The sequence below is a fragment of the Centruroides sculpturatus genome, unplaced genomic scaffold (assembly GCF_000671375.1).
Source record: "Centruroides sculpturatus isolate CEXI.00-Female unplaced genomic scaffold, Cexi_2.0 scaffold230, whole genome shotgun sequence".
NCBI lineage: Eukaryota > Metazoa > Arthropoda > Arachnida > Scorpiones > Buthidae > Centruroides > Centruroides sculpturatus.
The window spans coordinates 347,525-367,117 of record NW_019384716.1 but is presented as its reverse complement, the minus strand read 5'-3'; the positions used below and the strand labels follow the sequence as shown (position 1 = coordinate 367,117).

General features: G+C 31.2%; 1 protein-coding gene across 1 annotated transcript in view; it reads right to left on the bottom strand.

Moving 5' to 3' along the window:
- The window catches only part of LOC111627932 (E3 ubiquitin-protein ligase RNF8-like), a 75,076-nt gene that overhangs the window by 17,010 nt on the left and 38,473 nt on the right, over nucleotides 1-19,593 (bottom strand). The window contains exons 5-6 of the mRNA XM_023371623.1: nucleotides 19,109-19,549; nucleotides 1,938-2,069 (exon numbers count right to left, since the gene is read on the bottom strand). Coding sequence (XP_023227391.1) covers nucleotides 1,938-2,069; nucleotides 19,109-19,549 — 573 coding nt within the window. The remainder of the gene's footprint in view (nucleotides 1-1,937; nucleotides 2,070-19,108; nucleotides 19,550-19,593) is intronic.

Sequence of the window (19,593 nt, the reverse complement as noted above, 5' to 3'; positions counted from 1 at the left end):
ATTTAACTCTGTATAATATGTATCACAGACAGTTATCAAAATCAAAGAAAACTTTAATTAGACTTGAATGTAGGACAAGAATGATTTTTTGCTCCTTAAAAACTTGGGAAAAAACATCAACTGATATTCAGGCCAATACAGTATATATTGCTGTATGTGAGATTTTTCCTTAAGAATATTACATTAAAATGCACCAAATTTGTGCTTATCATATAAAAATATAATATATTTACTGTTCATTTTATTATTGCAATTTTATAAGCTAAAATTTAAATCAGGGGTGTCCAACCCGCGGCCAAAGGCAAGTTTCAATGTGGCCCAATAAACGTGTAAACAAAACCAACAAATGTTTTAATTTTTTTATTATTTTTTTATTTCAATGGCATAAACTCAAAAAAAAAGTTTCACAAAGTCGTAAACCTTTATTCATATTTTATTTTTAGTGAAAAAGAAATATTTTCAAATACTTGGAGATGTGTGAATGAGGGAGGATTACTAAATAAAGCTGGAGTTGTGACTCAAAGAATTATAGACCCAAATTTGGGAAAAGGACAGAAAGGTGAGAAAAGACAAAATATAAAAAGTAGTGAGAAAAATTAAATAGATCTTCTTTTCTGCAAATATTGACCCCTAATTTTCCACTTCTTTATCTTTTCTCCTTTCCTGCATTTGGGTCTATAATCCTTTGAGTCACAACCCCAGCTTTATTTAGTAATNTAGACGATGAAGCTGTAGGCGCTGTTCATGCTTGATGTACAATGAGACGATCCTCCCTTCTGGTGGTCTGTCGATAGCGTCCGGAACCCATTTGCCATTCGTGTGTACCCCTACTTACCCACTGCTCATAACACATCCTAACAGTTCTATCAGAACGGTTTAGATGGCGGCCAATCTGGCGGTATGACCATCCTCCTCCTCTCAATCCAACAATGCAACCTCTCTCAAACTCACTTAACTGAGTGTAAGGCTGTCGAATGCGTCGTAGAGGCATGTCTGTCACTCAATGAAGTCAAAACCATGAATAAAAGCGCAGAACATATGCACAAGTCGTCACAGCATGCACCTTTATACCAGGCAGCGGAAACATTTTTTCTTCTCTGGTGATGATATAACACAAGAACCTACTCTCAAAAGCTAATCATTTACATATCTAGCTAAGATGATGCAACATATCAATTTTTATTCAAATCCAACAAGTCCTTCATGATGCGTTATTTTTTTTGTCGTCCAGTGTATATATAAAAATGGATGTGTGTCCCTATATTTCACTTTTTAGCCAAAACTACACATCACACATGAATGGTGTTTGTATGTGGTAGTATCCCCAAGTCTCCATTCGTGCACTATGGTGGTTGTCTCTCGATAGCTATAAGGGTGCGGGAGATATGGGCTTGAAAGTGATTGAAAGTGAAAGATTTTCTATTTCGATTTTAAAAATTTTCAATTCAAATTCGTATTCAAATTGGTTCAATTATAGAACAATTGTAAACATTCCAGAAAATTGATCAAATTGAAAATAGTTCGTTTGACTGGATGTAAAAATTCTCTAATTAGTCTGGAAACGGGGGACTTAATTCTTGCATTCTGTGAAAACAAGTAAGATTGGCTATAATGTAATTATTTTAATCTTCACTATTGTTACTTTTTGCCCACAAATAAAAACCCAGCGAAGTTAACCTTGCAGCTAGTTAATAATAAATGTAGATGTAGAAATGAAAATATTCTTTACTTAGCCAAAGTAACCCAGCTTATTAAGTAAATTGATTGTTCAAAGTATAAGCCTATGAAAGAGTATGTCTACAAAAATATCCGATAAGGAAAATAATATGTAAAATATCTGAAAGATAATTTTTTCCATATTGATTTTTATTCTATAATATTTTTACTATTTAAAAAGTACTTAAATGATCATAATTAATAATTATATATTACATTACCTCAATAAATAACTCTGTACATATACTGCATATTAGTTCTGACTCCATTATATCATTTACATGGTCTAAAGGATTAGGTTTTTCTTCTTTACTACAATTTTCTTCTTGATTATTGTCATTATTCTCTTTTACCTATAATGTTTATATTTAATCAACTTTATTATAATTTGATAAGGATACAGTTACCTAAGTTTATAAAGATAGATAATACTGTAAAGTTTCTCAAGTAGACAATACACTATCTACCAGAAAGTAATTGGACAGTCCTGCAAACAGTGACATTCACTGTCTTAATATACATCACGATCACTGCGGATAAATATCAAGTGGAAAGAAAATCAGCATTGGTCGCATGCAAAATGCCATGCAGTTCAGAGATGTCTGATTTCAAAAAAGGTATAATCATTGGTTATCACAGAAATGGCCATTCCATATGTGACTTATCCAGTGAGCTGAAGTATCCAAAATCAACAGTAGGCTACGTAATTCGCAAATGGAACTGAACAGTAACTGTTAGAATAAGCCCCGACCAGGCAGGTCCATGAAACTGAGAGTTAGAGACCAATGGGTGCTCTCCAGAGAAATTTGGAAGAACTGCACCCAACCGATGGCCCACATCCATAGGGAGTTTCAAATGGCAGCTGGGACTGCTGTTTCAATGAATACCATCCGTAAGGAAGCCCATCTGCTCAGTTATCATGGATGTGCTGCTGCCCACAAGTCTTTCATCACCATGACCAACAGCACTGCTCAGCTAGCTTTGTGCAAAGAATGTAGACAGTGAACTGTAGAACAGTGAAAACAGGTTCTCTGGAGTGACGAATCCAGGTTCATCCTCTTCCATTTGGATGGCAGAGTCTGGGTTTGGCATCTGCCTGAAGAACACCTTCTGCCGGAATGCATTGTGCCAACAGTGAAGTTCGGCAGAGATGGAATTATGGTGTGTGGGTATTTTTTTCCTGGTATTGTCTGGGATCCTTGATTGCAATCGATGGTAGTCTCAATGCCGATGCCTACTGCACTATTTTGGATAACCATGTGCTTCCTACATTGTGGTGGTTTTATGGGTTAGGACAATAACGCCAGATGACCACCATTGCTTGGCATAGTGACAATGGGGTTAAACGAATGGATTGGTCTGCTCAGAGCCCAGACCTGAACCCTATACAGCACCTCTGGGATGAGTTGGAGTGTTCTGACTGAAGGGATGTCCCCACTGCCCAAAATCAGTGAAGAAACTCATGTGTCTTCTCCAAGCTGAGTGGAAGAAAATACTCCCAGTCGTCAAACAAGGACTAGTGGAGAGTATGCCATAAAGGTCTCACCTATAATCTCTGCCCACAGAGGTTCCACCAACTATTGATGATGAATAAACTTCGTTTTTCTGTTCCATCACAGGTGTCCAATTACTTTCTGGTGGATAGTGTATTAAAGAAATAACAATGTATCTTCCAGCAACATTTAAGCATCTATTCTTAGCTAGAACCATCTTATATGGATGATGAAGGATAAATATTAGTTCATTGTCATGACAACCAGATATTCTTAAGTCCAAACCCTCAATCCTTTTAACAATATAAAATATTTTAAGAGCAGAGACTGCTCTTCTAGACATATCAATATTGATAATTGGAAATAAATTTTGAGGCAAATATCTGTGAACTTGGTTACTGATGTTATGTTGATGAATAATTACATTGTTTAAGGATATGAAAATATATAAAGATTAAAGAAGTCATTTTGAATAATTTTGTTCCAGATGCATCTCAAAGTATACGTAAGTTATAAACAGCAGCTTCCAATGCTTTTTTTGTTATTCCATTTTTACAGTTATCATTGTAATAGAATTTACATATGATTAAGCATTGTTTATGATAATTAGTTTAACTTAATTCAGTCTAACATCAAAAAATAAATTTATTATTAAACATATAAAATAATAAATTTCGATAGATTTCAATTCTAAAATTCTTAACTTTTAGAACTGGAACAAACTTAAGTATAGTAACTATCTGCCAAGAGATAGTTACTATACTTAAAGGTTTTGTTCAAGGTTTAATTTTAATATAGAGAATAAAAATTCCAAATGCTTTAAATCCGTCACATAAGAGAAAAAATTTAAAAGAAAAATCAAATATGTTCAATACAAAAATAATGAAAATAGCTATAAACCAAATGTATAGCCTTGAATTCTGTATAAAAATTTATACTGACAAGGACAAAAAATTAGTTGAATTCAATTAGTATTGGAAGATTGTATCTAAATTTTTTAAAATTTATTCATAACATGAACATGATCTTTTTTATTTTTTAATGTTTTAAAGCATAATATTTTTAGATTTTTTTACTTGTCAATCAGTAATTGTTTCAGACTTATTATTTTTGATGGTACAGTCGACCCCCCCATAACACTGTTGATAATTCCGTTTTATATGAATTCCATGTTGTACAAGTCACTTAGATTTTACATGGAATTCATATAAAACGGAATTATCAACAGTGTTATAGGGGGTTGACTGTATAAGTAACACAATAACACTGCATTTTAATTAATTCAGTCTTTAATTGACACATGTAACTGAATCTTAGAATCTAAATATACAATATGTAATGAGATACATGTGATGAACTAATTCCACAATGATAAAAGTACTTTCACTCAACAGATCTTTCCTTGTAAGCAATCACCAGAACCGAGTTTCATTTGTCCTATTGACAAACTTCTGCATTTAAAGTAAAAGATTATCAATAAGAACAAAACTCCAAAGGTTGCCTAAAAGGAAAGGTCTGTCATGAGTGAAAGCACTTTTATCATTGTGGAATTAATTTGTCACATATACATTTTCTAAAAATAAAAAACTATTTATAATTTTTAAACTGTTTCATCGATTTTAAATAAGCTGAGACAAATAGTTATCCTCCTTTACATTCATATTAAAAATTTGTAGAAATTTCTTGACTATGTATTTTTACTTGCTGCTTTATCAGAAATACCAGCAGAATGCAGGCTATAACATTGTTTAAACTTTTTGAACATCTGCTATCATGCTTGTGAGTTATGACATATTACACGTTCCTGTACATATCTAAAAGATGTTTTTTGCTTTGTCTATAATGATTAAATATGCCATTGTACATATACAAATAAAAAGCACATCTTCCATTTTCCAAAAAATATCATTCCTTATTACTTTCTTTGTTGATAACCATGAAATCAAATTTCTTACTTTGTTTAAATCTTTCTTTTAGCTTTAATATTAGTTTTAATCATTGACTTAATTGATAAGTTTATTCACTTAAATTGTAATATATTGAAAAGACAACAGAAACAAAAATTAACAAATTTTTTTCCTTCACTTGTTACAAGGCTACAGGGCTTGGGCAGAGAGCCTGCAGAATATGGTCCACATTGTTATTACTCTTATGATTACTTATGCTGCATCAATTTTGGCTTTCACTCTGTCATCTGTCTTATGTCCCTTTCAAACTGCATATAATACACTAGTTCCTTGCATAATTCTGTATGAAAAGGTAGTACAGTACACCACAACCTTCTTAAATACTTGACATTACAGTTCTATTTTAGCACTTATCCTGGAGATTTTTCCCTGCTTCATGCACTCCATGCACTCTTGTCCAATTTAGAGTTCCTCAATTCTACCATTAGAGTGTTTTCCAGGGGACAACACTATTGAATATTAGTAGTTTGTTGCAGATTCAAATCTCATCAATGAGCTAGCCCCTAAATAAGAGTCAGCTCCTATAGAAAGACTTCTTGGGAAGCATTCTCTTTTGGCAGATCATCAAAGTGTTAAATTATCTTCTTCCATCAAACCTATCCTTATCAGGGGATTCAGAACTAGAAGCATATGGCTTGGCACAAGCTATATATTCTGGTGTAGAAGATTTGCTGGCAAGAGGTATTTTCCTCAGATGGAAGTGCTCCCATTATTATCTCACCTAGATTTATTTTACGTCTTTGATGTCAGTGCAGCAATAAATACCCTAATGATAAAAGATAAAAGGAAAAGAATAAGATATTCCAAAGATATTCAGTTGTGCAACACTAGGGACAGTCCCAAACTTTGACTACAGCTTAGAAATCTCAGTGGACACATCTTGCACTATCTTCACATCACAGACTTTGGTCTTTCATGTTACAATACACCTTACATGGAACTGTAAGAATGATGATCTTCTCAGACAGCTTATTGATGCTTGTTGCTCTCAAAAACATTATTCTGGCTTCATCCTACTGATCATCAATATTGCAGCAGTGTTAGTTGTTGGTGGTATCTAACTCTTTGTGTAAATCCTGTCTACAAGAGATTTGAATAAATGAGCTGGCTGATCTGGCAGCCTGGTTTCTGCTCATGTGCATGTCACCTGCTGTTCAGCAGCATCATGAGACATGGCTTGATACAATCAGTTCCAAATCCTGATGGACATCTTTTGACCAAACCAAATTTTTGACGTTATGGTTTGATGATGCTCATATCCACCCATTTTCACCCTAGCCTTCAAGACACATAATTGTACCTCATGCCTTGAAGGTGATCCTTGCTGCTCATAAACAGATATAACAGAATTGTACAAATTCCTCTTCTCCAAAATCTAAGGCACTAATCTGTCTTCATTGTGCCTAGAGCATCTCCATTTTTGAGAAAAATTCCCATCATGTACACAACAACAAACTTTGATATATAGCCATGTATTATCTAACAGAAGAGGAATATATCTAGTGCAGTCTCTTAGTAAAGAGATTGCACTAGATATATTCCTCTTCTCAGTTGTGAAGTCAGTTGGATTTCAATGGCCAGTAGGCCATTGAAATCCAACTGACTGCACAACATATCTAGCAAGTTGAATAGTACATATTAGCAACACATTTTAAGTAAATCACTACTACAGCCAGAATTGGAGAAAGTCTCCAACATCAGATTTAATTTGTTTAAAATATGAAAGTAATTATCATTGCTAGATACATGTGAGAAAACAGTCTTAACAAGCATATTGGCTATGTTCTGTGGGTCTAATTTGATGATATTATGTTACTCATGGAATGGGAGCAGATACTATACTTTCCTGTATTTTCCACACTTCTTCGGGACTAGTGGAAGAATTGATTCTGGAGCTATTTCCTCCAAGATTCTCTATGACTTGTCTAAGCACTCTTCTGAATCTTACTTTAATTCACCTGAAAGCAAATGCTTTCAGGTGAATTAAAGTAAGATTCAGAAGAGGCTATTTAGAGTGGAATATTGTGGGAATATGCATCAAGTTTTTTTTTAAATCACTTTTGTATAGTTTTATGATATTCATTGATGCTTGAGCATTCTGGTTGTTACAGGCCCAAAGTGTGATCAGCTGCTTGAATAATACATTTAATCAACACATTTTCTGAGTCCTATATAGTGGGCTATTGCACTATCATGTGCAATATTGGCATTTTGGTGATTAAATTAAACTCCAATTTATTGTTTGAGCTCCATCAGTGAAATCTAGATGGTATTGCATCACAAGTTTTGTGAGGAAGGTGGGAAAGTGATCATTGGATAATAAATCATGTATGCTCCAAGATCATTCTTGAAATAAAACAGAAGTGCATATGAACAGATCTTTAGCAGTAAATGTTTGTGTAGGTAGGTAAATAACTTTATTGTGAATGTCAATAAAACAAATTAACCTAGCTCGAAATGCATTTGTAAAAGCAATAAAAGGAATTATAACCTGAACTGGCTGTGAGGTAGTCTACTGAAAAGAATTTTTTCGGATTGAAGAGACATTTACTGAATCAACATTACAAACAGCTAAACTATCGGAAAATTCAAAACAAATTTGGTTATCCATGTAACAAAAACACAAAAAATGTATATTTAGTTCCATTGCAATTATATATATATATATATATGTATGTCAAATATATCTTAATTTTGAAGTATATATAAGGCTACCACTCAACTTCTATCTCAAAAAACTATTCAGGCTGATAGAATGTTTGGTCTTTCCATATTGAAACTGCAATTCAAGTTGAGTTATGAGACTCAGTTAGTGAGAGTAGGAGTAAAAATTTCAATGTGTCTGGAACAAAATACCATCATGACTGGCAAAATGCACAATGAACAAGGCTGTAAGAGTTTAGAAAAGACCACATATGTTGAATGCCATACAAAAATGAGAGTACAGGGTGTAGTTGAAGGCCATGCATGAAATTGGAAATTTGCTTTGCCTAACTTCACCATTGCAGCTGACATCATCCTGTAGTGAGAGGTCATGAATATGGACACACCTATGACTGAACAAACAAGTTATGACATCAAAATTTATGTCTTGGATGATGTAACTATGGAAGAGGGATCAGTACTTGAGCATGGTGGCAAGTATATAATAGTTGTCATTGGTGAGCTACAAATACATTTAACCCTGCGTTAGTGCACTGAGTTTTTTTTCGGCATTAGTGCAGTGGGGCGTTTGTCTACCCCGACATTTTTTTGGGTCCATAAACCATGTAAGTAAAAATTAATAAAGATTTACTCATTTATTTGGTAAAGGCATGTGTCATTGTATATATGATTATATTGAGGTATGATTACATATTATATTAGTACATAAATCCATGAAAATAAAAAACAACATTTATCAAAACTCATTACATTATATCTTATTATTAAACCAATAGTAAAAATCTAAATTGTTTTTTAAGCATTTTTGTCACTCTGATTCAATAGCTGACATTGTACTTTGGCACTCANACATTTATAATAGATACATTTTGAGCCACAACAACGCGTGGCGGGGTCTGCTAGTAAATAATATAGTTGTACATAAAAAATATAACAATCTAAACATTTCAGCTCTATAAATTTAATCTTTAAATTAATTAATTTTTGTGAATTAACTCACATCTTGGCACACAGAGTATTAAGAGCTCACTTGGGACGTATATCTGCAAGATACGTAATGCAAATTAATGCAATTTTTATATTTTTATAGATATAATCATAGTCAAGCATATACATCTTCGATTTCTACATTTTCTCTACTATCTAACAGTATAAAATACTTGTGGGTTTTAAAAAATGAGATTTTTATGTATATTTTTTATAATTTGATCTTTAAATGTTAAAAACTAAACTTATCAAATTTCAACTCATTATAAATTATTTCAGCTTTGAGTTAAATTTCACAGGATTGTATTATCTTTCAAGTTCAAGGTAGTAAAGTTTTGTTTATTGTCAGCTGGTCTCCCACTGTGAACGTCAACAAACTGCTAATGGTTTTATTATTTTTCAAAAACTCCCTTTTCTGTCAGTAGTGGGTGAAATGACTAACAAATTGTTTTCTTTTAGATTTAAGAACTATTTTTTTTTGAGAGAAATAATTGTGCACATTTCAAAACTCAGGTACAGTACATAATTTCAAAAATAGACATTGCTTGAAATATTACACACAATATCAAAATTCATTGCTGATTGTTTACACAGGAATATTTTTTATATGGGAAATGAATCGCTTGAAAAAGTAATGCATGGACCACCAAGAATTCAGCAATTTCTACATGATGTCGAATGTGCAAATTTAAAGATTAATAATTTTAAAAACATTAACAAAATTACCAAATAAATAAATGTTTAGGTCATAATTACTAAATGGTATTGTTATGTAATGAACATAAATTTTAATTGTTGCAAAATTGAAAGTATTAACTTTCTTATCATGCTCTGTTATTGCCCAGCTTTCTCTAGTGAGAAAGCCAGGCGATAACACCAAATTGAGAAAATCACATTGTGAAAAATAGTTGCAATGGCCCGTTTGAAATGAATTGGGATTGATGTGGTCATTGAAACAAGGTAAAAAAGAGAAAGTGTAGCATTGTGGTAAAATTTAAATATACTACATTGTTATTTTATCAAATTGCGATTGTTATGTACAACAATTGAGTGTACAGCACTCTCACGCTGCAAGAGAATTTGCTGCAAATGGTAGTAAGGTATTGTTTTTTGTAAAATTTTTCTGAAAAAAGGGTCATAAACTTGAAAACACTCTAGGAATTGCTTCAGAACATATCAGTTGAGAAGTAATACAAAGTCTGCAGTTCAACTATTATTTATTTTTGAGAAATAGAAAAAAATGCCATGTATCTTCTGGATACATATGCCCCAAGATGAGGGTTAAGAAATTTGTTTCAAGTATCTATTTTAACAAAATTTTATAAAAATGTAACTATTTTTACAATCAATTATGTTTTTATAGACAATAGGAAAACAATTTCAATAATAAATTATAATAGTAGTAATAATAAAGTAAGAACAGAATATAATTTGATATTAACCATACAAAATAATACAACACATTTCTTAACATTTTTATACTTTATCTTTGCTTTCTCAAATTAAGTGAAACTTATGAATGACCTGTACTTTCTAAAAACATGCTAGAACAAAATACAATCCCATCAGCCTAAATATGATGCCATGCTCATTTCATGAACCCATATACAAGCTCTGAGTTTTAGGTGGTGTTGGCTTTACAATGTTCAGTTTGAATGATTATATTTTTAACTTAATTTTACTGAATACTATTTTCCCAATAAACAATCCATAATTTAATTAAATTGTAGAACATTCAGCATTTATTACTATTATTGTACATTAATAAAATGTATAATAATAATAAATGCTGAAATAGATTTGAAAAAAAAAATTAAACCAAAGAAAAAAAACACCACTAATACAAAATTCAATGATCATCTCCCATGTTCTAAATAGAATTAACAATTAGCTTTTAAATAATTTTTTGGGAGTCTACATAGAGAGAGAGCTACCAAAAACTTGTCAACTTTCATGATACAAGTTTAACTGCCTATAAATTTATTTCTGTCCTATAGAAAAAAATAGTGGTATCTAATAACATCAATTAAAGTTTTGATTAATGCACAAAAGATGAATGGGAGATGATAAATGGCAAGATAATGTACTGTACAGTACATGTGCCTTTGATGTAATTTGCAGATGTATTATATATGGTCTTTGGGAGTAATTGCAATGGCAGATGAAAGTATCTGATGTGTTAAATTATATTATTTATTTAGTGTAGAATTTTATTAATAAATTTTAATATGTCAATATGTAGGGGAAGGTGGGGCAAGATGAGAACATTAAGGTTTGAAAAGTCATAAGATGACAACCACGTTGATGAGAACGATAATTTTTTTATTCTCAGCAACTACAACATTTGACAATATATAATACAAAATTTAATTTTTGAAAAACATTTTTAAAAACAAGAAAATTTAATATTTTAAAATTACATGTAAGTGAACCGTCTCGCCCCACCCATGGGGTAAGATGGGGATATTATCATAGGTCAACTATATTTCAAAACTAAACAATTACAGTCTTAAAGGTTACTTTGAATACCATTATATCTTCATCTAAAAGATAATGTAAAAGTTTACAACGATACTCACTTTGTAAAATTAGATGAAGTATTGCTAAAACATGGAAAACATTCTTACTTCCAAATAAAGAGAGAGATTAGGACATTTTCTTGTCCCATGATCTCTTTTGAGGTTGACGTTTAGTTCCCCAAATAACAGCTAGATGAAAGCACGTTAACCACGAATAAACAGAATATATATATATATAGGGGAAAGTGATGCAAGATGGGGCCATGGGGTAAGACGGGGACGTCTGTTTATTCGTGGTTAACGTGCTTTCATCTAGCTGTTATTTGGGGAACTAAACGTCAACCTCAAAAGAGATCATGGGACAAGAAAATGTCCTAATCTCTCTCTTTATTTGGAAGTAAGAATGTTTTCCATGTTTTAGCAATACTTCATCTAATTTTACAAAGTGAGTATCGTTGTAAACTTTTACATTATCTTTTAGATGAAGATATAATGGTATTCAAAGTAACCTTTAAGACTGTAATTGTTTAGTTTTGAAATATAGTTGACCTATGATAATATCCCCATCTTACCCCATGGGTGGGGCGAGACGGTTCACTTACATGTAATTTTAAAATATTAAATTTTCTTGTTTTTAAAAATGTTTTTCAAAAATTAAATTTTGTATTATATATTATCAAATGTTGTAGTTGCTGAGAATAAAAAAATTATCGTTCTCATCAACGTGGTTGTCATCTTATGACTTTTCAAACCTTAATGTTCTCATCTTGCCCCACCTTCCCCTACATATTGACATATTAAAATTTATTAATAAAATTCTACACTAAATAAATAATATAATTTAACACATCAGATACTTTCATCTGCCATTGCAATTACTCCCAAAGACCATATATAATACATCTGCAAATTACATCAAAGGCACATGTACTGTACAGTACATTATCTTGCCATTTATCATCTCCCATTCATCTTTTGTGCATTAATCAAAACTTTAATTGATGTTATTAGATACCACTATTTTTTTCTATAGGACAGAAATAAATTTATAGGCAGTTAAACTTGTATCATGAAAGTTGACAAGTTTTTGGTAGATCTCTCTCTATGTAGACTCCCAAAAAATTATTTAAAAGCTAATTGTTAATTCTATTTAGAACATGGGAGATGATCATTGAATTTTGTATTAGTGGTGTTTTTTTTCTTTGGTTTAATTTTTTTTTTCAAATCTATTTCAGCATTTATTATTATTATACATTTTATTAATGTACAATAATAGTAATAAATGCTGAATGTTCTACAATTTAATTAAATTATGGATTGTTTATTGGGAAAATAGTATTCAGTAAAATTAAGTTAAAAATATAATCATTCAAACTGAACATTGTAAAGCCAACACCACCTAAAACTCAGAGCTTGTATATGGGTTCATGAAATGAGCATGGCATCATATTTAGGCTGATGGGATTGTATTTTGTTCTAGCATGTTTTTAGAAAGTACAGGAGGTCATTCATAAGTTTCACTTAATTTGAGAAAGCAAAGATAAAGTATAAAAATGTTAAGAAATGTGTTGTATTATTTTGTATGGTTAATATCAAATTATATTCTGTTCTTACTTTATTATTACTACTATTATAATTTATTATTGAAATTGTTTTCCTATTGTCTATAAAAACAGAATTGATTGTAAAAATAGTTACATTTTTATGAAATTTTGTTAAAATAGATACTTGAAACAAATTTCTTAACCCTCATCTTGGGGCATATGTATCCAGAAGATACATGGCATTTTTTTCTATTTCTCAAAAATAAATAATAGTTGAACTGCAGACTTTGTATTACTTCTCAACTGATATGTTCTGAAGCAATTCCTAGAGTGTTTTCAAGTTTATGACCCTTTTTTCAGAAAAATTTTACAAAAAACAATACCTTACTACCATTTGCAGCAAATTCTCTTGCAGCGTGAGAGTGCTGTACACTCAATTGTTGTACATAACAATCGCAATTTGATAAAATAACAATGTAGTATATTTAAATTTTACCACAATGCTACACTTTCTCTTTTTTACCTTGTTTCAATGACCACATCAATCCCAATTCATTTCAAACGGGCCATTGCAACTATTTTTCACAATGTGATTTTCTCAATTTGGTGTTATCGCCTGGCTTTCTCACTAGAGAAAGCTGGGCAATAACAGAGCATGATAAGAAAGTTAATACTTTCAATTTTGCAACAATTAAAATTTATGTTCATTACATAACAATACCATTTAGTAATTATGACCTAAACATTTATTTATTTGGTAATTTTGTTAATGTTTTTAAAATTATTAATCTTTAAATTTGCACATTCGACATCATGTAGAAATTGCTGAATTCTTGGTGGTCCATGCATTACTTTTTCAAGCGATTCATTTCCCATATAAAAAATATTCCTGTGTAAACAATCAGCAATGAATTTTGATATTGTGTGTAATATTTCAAGCAATGTCTATTTTTGAAATTATGTACTGTACCTGAGTTTTGAAATGTGCACAATTATTTCTCTCAAAAAAAAATAGTTCTTAAATCTAAAAGAAAACAATTTGTTAGTCATTTCACCCACTACTGACAGAAAAGGGAGTTTTTGAAAAATAATAAAACCATTAGCAGTTTGTTGACGTTCACAGTGGGAGACCAGCTGACAATAAACAAAACTTTACTACCTTGAACTTGAAAGATAATACAATCCTGTGAAATTTAACTCAAAGCTGAAATAATTTATAATGAGTTGAAATTTGATAAGTTTAGTTTTTAACATTTAAAGATCAAATTATAAAAAATATACATAAAAATCTCATTTTTTAAAACCCACAAGTATTTTATACTGTTAGATAGTAGAGAAAATGTAGAAATCGAAGATGTATATGCTTGACTATGATTATATCTATAAAAATATAAAAATTGCATTAATTTGCATTACGTATCTTGCAGATATACGTCCCAAGTGAGCTCTTAATACTCTGTGTGCCAAGATGTGAGTTAATTCACAAAAATTAATTAATTTAAAGATTAAATTTATAGAGCTGAAATGTTTAGATTGTTATATTTTTTATGTACAACTATATTATTTACTAGCAGACCCCGCCACGCGTTGTTGTGGCTCAAAATGTATCTATTATAAATTTATAACACTTCCCCGTGGGGGGGAATTTTGCAAAAAATTTCTTCTTAGTGTACATTCTGTTGACGCACCCTATTAAAACGCAAAAACCCGCATCTAAAATAGTATAAATAGAAGCAGAGTTCTTTACAGTAAGCCTTAATCCTAACCATCTCCCTTCAGTGGGGGGGAATTTCGACACGTATATTATATAAAAACACGTGCGTATTTGAATGCAGCGTTGTGTCAAAATTTCAAAGGAATCGGTAGGAACAAACGAACATTATATTTTTATTTATATAGATAGATAGATGATCTGCTTTAGTTCATTTTCACAGAAAAGCAAACTAAAGGCGCCGTACTCGTAGCGCCATCTGTTGGACATAAAAGCCTTAACCTAGATTATATATTTTAATTTATATGAATGTTTAACGGAATAATATACAGCCTATGTCCACCCTGAGGTTCCATTCTAAATATTGGTGAAAGAATTTTTGAAATCGGATGAGTAGTTTCGGAGATTACCTGCTGCAAACAAACTTACATACATACATACTTACAAACATTACCTCTTTATAATATTAGTATAGATTAACTGAACTTCACTTCTGTGAAGAGAATTTTTGTAGTTTTAGAATATTACAATGAAAAGATTGGAAAAAGCATATTGTCAATTTGAAATAATCAATTTTAAAAGAATGTTATACCATCTATTTTCCCACTATGCCCAAGCTTGTACTCTTTAATACTTGAATTTTTTCTCAACTGTTGTATATGCTACAGGGAATTGAATTGCACAGTAAATACGATCTATTGCTAGTGAATGTAAACCTTCACTAATGTAATCAGTTAACAAATTGTTCATTTTAAAATAATAAATTCACATTCAGTAATATTTGTATACTCTCTCTCTAGTATCTAGTGTGTTTGTTAATCTTTACAGACTGACGTTGTAAAAAGTAAATTTAAAATAAAATGAAAAAATCTTTTAATTAACATTTTTATTTATTGAAGCAAGTTGAAGAGTTATGATATTTAAAAGTGCATAAAGCGCCATTCTTCTTGCATTTACACTTCATGTTCCGGTATTTCAAAGTGCAAAAATATTTCAAAAAGAGAGATTGTACTGCAAGATTGGGCAGATGCAATCATCCTTAAAGTAACAGTTTTGTCTGAAGAGATCCATATTCAGCATCAATTTTTTGGGGCAAACCAAAAATTGAGATCTTGTGAATGCTATAGTACAAATTCACTGATTATTTTGTGAAGGTGTACATTCACTGACTATCTGCTTTCACTGTAACATATATATATATTGTAATATTATTATTAATTTTTGTTATTTAATAAAGCTTATTCATTTATAAATATTGATATATCTCGGCTTAATCTTTAGTTAAAGTCTAAAAAACTAAATGCTTATGTGAGAGTCCAGGCTTGACAAAAATCTTGTGGGTGAAAATTTAACTTTTGAAATTAAAACTTGCTATAATTTTTCCCATGATTGTTAAAATTGTAAAGGATATGATTTTATCCTTTTCTGGAGTCACTTCCATTTCAAGAGGATACATCGAACGTGTCACCAGAATTTGGCGATGAAAAATTGCTATTGGACATAGGTGTTGCAACATTGCCAACAAGAAGCAATAAACGAAAAAGGGAGGACCTCAATAAAAAGCAATGACTGATGATGATGGCAGTTCATCCGCCTGACCAGGGGACAGTTTGTTTGTCCAAGAGTCCGTTGTCATTGAAAGTTCGCCATCGCCAGGGTTGCCCAACATTCGGACACCTTTGCAATCTTCCTCCGTTCAAGTGAACTCCATCAATCTGTGCATTACAAGGTATTTTTGTAACTTATATGTAAGCTCTCTCTCTCTCCAGATTAGAACTCACGAGGAAGCTTTAAACTTTAAATACAAGATATTAACCTTGCTTGTATAAATTGCAGTAGGTTACAGTAAATAAACAGATAATTGTTATTGTTTAATTTGTGTTTGGTGCACTTCTTTAATCCATACCGCCTCCATTGGATCCAAGCGCCCACAATGCAACCGCTCGCGCAAAAAACGAATTTAGCGGCCATCTAGGTTTCTGTGTCTATCCTAGAAGACAATGGTGTCAGTCCTGACACACTAGTCATCACATTTGTGATGACTAGTTCGTCCCATGATGCCAAAGCATAGGGGGCACTTTGCGCATCGTCACACTTAGATGGTTAAAAATGTCAATGGTTTCTTATTTAACGTAGATGACAGTGTTGTAATTTCTATTATAAATTAGATACAGTAGACCCCCCTATAATTACGATTCCTATAAAACTGTGAAAAAATTGCGACGGTATCTGTAAAAAAACTTCTATAATTACGTAAAACGTCATCGGGCAGCCGAACTATTTTCCGCCGTCAAGTGCCACGCTATGAAGAATTTGCTATCGTCTGTANTGAGAACTGTTGTTTTTCTCTTACTGGAATTTCTGCAGCATCGTAGTAATTTCTGAGCATGCTCTATACATAAAATCATGAAGCTACTGAAGAGGACACAAATATTTCTTGTAAAATCTATGAATAGTGCAACTTTTAAAACGTTGGGGGTGGCGAAACACCCCACTGCACTAGCCCAGGGTTAAAGACTCTTTGGACAACCTGTTCAGACAAGTGTGTGGAATTTGTGACAGAAACAAAATAAATGTATAATCCATTGTAGATTATACAATAATTTTGTTTTTGTTTTTCTTAACTTCCATTTACTATGCAGCCCAGACATAGTTCTACATTTAAAAGCTAGCAGCATACAACAGTTAAGCTCAAGTGTTTTTTTTTTCCTGAATATTAAATTTACTTTGGTAGAATTCTATAGGATCATTCCTCATTACTTTCACAAGATGTGTGAAAGTAAATGTAACTGCTTGTGTTGAAAAGTGCAATTGGTGATCATGTATGAACATTTCAACAATTCTTCCTTGGGTTCACATCAAGGCAACCACAAAGCTCATGATGGCCATTATAGGAATGGAACTGGCAGCTAAGCTATTAGAGAATCAAGATCCCTTATATTTATGGGCTCAGAGGGCTACTGTTAGGTTCATAACATTATACAGGTGCACAGCAACAGCCTGCAGAGATATGCTCAGAGTTACTGGCAAAGATGTAATTTGGTGGGGACAACTATCACTTGCTTGACTACAGTTAGTCATCTTCCCAGAATATACTACTACTCCTGATTGAGAGAATGTCCTCTATTTTGAGATGAATCTCTAAAGGACCATGCAAACAAGAGAATAGCTAACTCTCAGGGGCACCATCTAGTGATGTCAGTGACTAAATGATAGCATTAACATGCCACAATAAATGAAAGAAATTTTCTTTTTCATTAGAGTCATACAGCAATAAGAGTGATAAATAAGCGGTGTTCAGATAATAATCAGAAAATTATTAATGAGCATTTAATCTTAAATGTTGCTATATGAAATATGATTAATCCAATAAATCTGTATGTAAGTACAATGTTTGATACTGTATTTAGAAGAAGAAAAAAAGAAAAAATCTTAAACATTGAGACTGTCAATGAAAAGCATTTTAATTTTTACTTCATATTTATTACACATTGTATTGGTTGATATCTCTGTCTTTTAGGAGAATTATGTGGTGCCATTTTTTAAATTACAACTATAATGACTAGTGTATCTGTTAGCAGATTTTGACAATTGCTCTGAGGCAATTTTCTACTGACTTTTGCCATTAATCTACTGACTTTTGCCATAGAACAAAAATGAGTTTGAGAAAACAATGTTTTTGTGACTTTTAAGAAAGTAGCAAAAGACAGTTTAGTGTGAAAAACTGCTCATTATGAACAGTTCTAATAAAATCAATGTTCAAGCAACATTAGTATTCTTATAAATGAGAAAAATGCTATTAAAAAAATTATGACATTTCACCCAATACTGAAATACAGTTTAGTGAATTTATTTTGTCATTTATGACATGATCTCAAACAAGGTAAATTAAATCTGATTCTTATGAACTTTTAAATTGCTAAAAAGTTCCAGCTAACATTTTTTAAAGTCTATAGTTTTTCATTTTTTCTTGGAAATTCTCCCTGATAAAATACCAATTATAGATGCTTGTCTATTTAAAAACCATTTAAAATTTTATACATTTATATACAGAAAAATTATTTTTCTGCTAATGGCTTGCTTATTATACAGTATAATTGATAATATTTCCGAATGAGTAATGGGAAACATTACTCATTCGGAAAAATCAACAAATCTTGACAGCATTATTTTAATAAAGATAGTGTTTTTTCTCTCTTTACTAAAACATTATCAATCTTTTCATGACAGCTGTCCTGTCAAATTGACATATTATTAACTGCTGTTGCTTTTAGTACAGTCTTTATATAAAAGTCAAATATATTTGACTTTTACATTTTATACAATAATGCCCAATTTTTACTATGGCAAAATAAAGCTATTTTAATGACTATGTGACAAAAATTTACTACCAATTCATATTTTGAATTATATTAAATTAAAATATAAATAATAAGAAAGGAATTTTATACAGAATAAAATAGATTATAAAAATAAAATGTCTTTTAAATAAAAAAAATTTATTTACTGTATTTTCTTTCTTGTTTTCTTTAAGTTGTGCCTCAGCAAGTAATAACTTTCTTTGTAGTTCCTCTTGGATTTTTTCTTTTTCTTCTAGCATTGATTTTAAATTATCAATTGCCAGTTTCAAATGTTCTGTATTACGTGGTTCTGTAATTACAGTAGTTTCCAGTTTAGTTACATCATTACTTACAAGTTCTATATTTTCTGATTTATTCACATTTCTTATTAATAAATCTTCATTATTCTTTACTTTATCAGCAATTTCTTTGATAACCATTGCATTTTCCTTGCTGTCTTTGAATTGAGTTTTAGCACTTTTTATTTTTAGTTTTACACAGTTTTTATTTTCAGTATTAACATCACTTTGAACAGGAATTCTTCCACAATCTGTAATTTTTTTCTCACTATTTTCTTTCTTATCACGTTTGTTCTTGGTTAAATTATCCTAAAGATTAATTTATAATTTTCATTTAAAATCAAAATATTCAA